Consider the following 1,676-nt stretch of genomic DNA (forward strand, 5'->3'; position numbering starts at 1 on the left):
AATAATAAACCTTTAGATTTACACTAGCATTTATAATGAGGGAAAATAAGACTGAACAGGAAGCAATCAGCTAGAGGGAGCCCTTTCATTAGAAATGTCACACCAACATAAATAGACAATAGATTTATTTATCTGTCATTTCACAGGAAGAAGAATCCTGTGACATACTTCTGTTTTTATCTCAGTTTCATTCAGAGCACCACACACACACACACACAGAGCACAACACAGAGACGGACAACATGGTTACTGCTCTCATTATCACCATACTATTGTATTTCACAGGTGAATTAATCCAATTCATAATATTTTACATAATTTAGAAACAATTATGTTTTCCTTTCCTTTTTTCCAATTTGTCTTGAATGCTCTCTTTTTCTCTCCACAGGTTCTGCTGTTTGTTCTGTAATCCAGAATCCTCCTGATCTCATAAAAATTCAAGACGAGTTTGCTGAGATCAAATGTGCACACACCGTACAGAACTATAATCGAATACTGTGGTACAAACACAGCCAGGACACAGGATTTACACTCATGGGGTACCTTTTAAATGCTTCCCCAAAGCCAGAGGCAGAATTTGAAACCAAAATCAAGTTGAGTGGTGATGGGAACAAGGATGGCTCTTTGACCATAAACAGTCTTTCAGTGAACGACAGTGCTGTGTATTTCTGTGCAGCTTATTACACAGTGCTGTAGATCAGCTCACTTAATTACAAAAACCTTCATCTGATCCACGTTACCCCCAAACCAGAACACCTGCAGCTGTGGGCTGGATTTGATTTAGTGCCAATAAACCACACAAAGACACTCATCATTCAGGTGACTGGTTTCTATTTGCATTTAATACATCAATCTGATAAAAAAAAACACATTTGCCATGCATGCCTTTAAATAATAATAATAATAATAATAATAATAATAATAATAATAATAATAATAATAATAACTTTGCTAAACACAATAAACAGTGATCTTATCATAATAGCTTTTTATCTGTTTATCCTCAGGTATGTCACCTAAGTGAGTGATCATCATTAATGCAAAGATTATGAATGAAGGACTTTTACACTGTCTCTGTGGGTGGAGTTATGCTGTCACATCATACATTCAAATTTGAATAATCTTAACTAGTCCTAGTTCAGTCCGTAGCCTCATCATCCAGAGTCACCATGATCAGAGTTCTAGTCTTTTTTCAGACACTTCACTGGATTCAAGGTAACTAAAATAAATCTGAAAAATCTTCGCCTATCGGTCAAAATAGGACAATAAACAACTGATACATATTTGTCAAAAGATTACTTTTTATTTATTGTTTATTCACAGGAATTGCAGAGGGGAATGATGTCTTTCAGCCCAATATAATCTGGGCTAAAATGGGCCATTCAGCCACAATAAACTGCTCACACACCAAAGATGCATATCACAATCAGATGTACTGGTATCGTCAGTATCATGGAGAGAGTATGGAGCTCATAGTGTTCACTACCAGCTATGGCACTCTGGACTTTGGAAGATTTAACCAAAGTAAATTTTCAGCCATTAAAACAGTTCCTGAGAGCAGCTCTTTCACAGTGAAAGATGTGGATTATAATGACAGCGCTGTGTATTTCTGTGCTGTGAGAGAGCACAGTGTTATAACCACAAGGCAGAGCTGCACAAAAACACAGTGTGTGTCA

The 1,676-nt window shown here is 36.6% G+C and overlaps 1 gene segment (V, D, J or C); it reads left to right on the forward strand.

The window, feature by feature from the left end:
• The first annotated feature begins 206 nt into the window (after positions 1 to 206).
• On the forward strand, positions 207 to 730 carry LOC128319154 (immunoglobulin kappa variable 4-1-like). The segment is given in 2 exon segments: positions 207 to 285; positions 389 to 730. Coding segments are annotated over 2 exon segments (351 nt in total).
• The last annotated feature ends 946 nt before the right edge of the window (positions 731 to 1,676 follow it).

Source organism: Pangasianodon hypophthalmus, chromosome 10, assembly GCF_027358585.1.
Source record: "Pangasianodon hypophthalmus isolate fPanHyp1 chromosome 10, fPanHyp1.pri, whole genome shotgun sequence".
Taxonomy (NCBI): Eukaryota; Metazoa; Chordata; class Actinopteri; order Siluriformes; family Pangasiidae; genus Pangasianodon; species Pangasianodon hypophthalmus.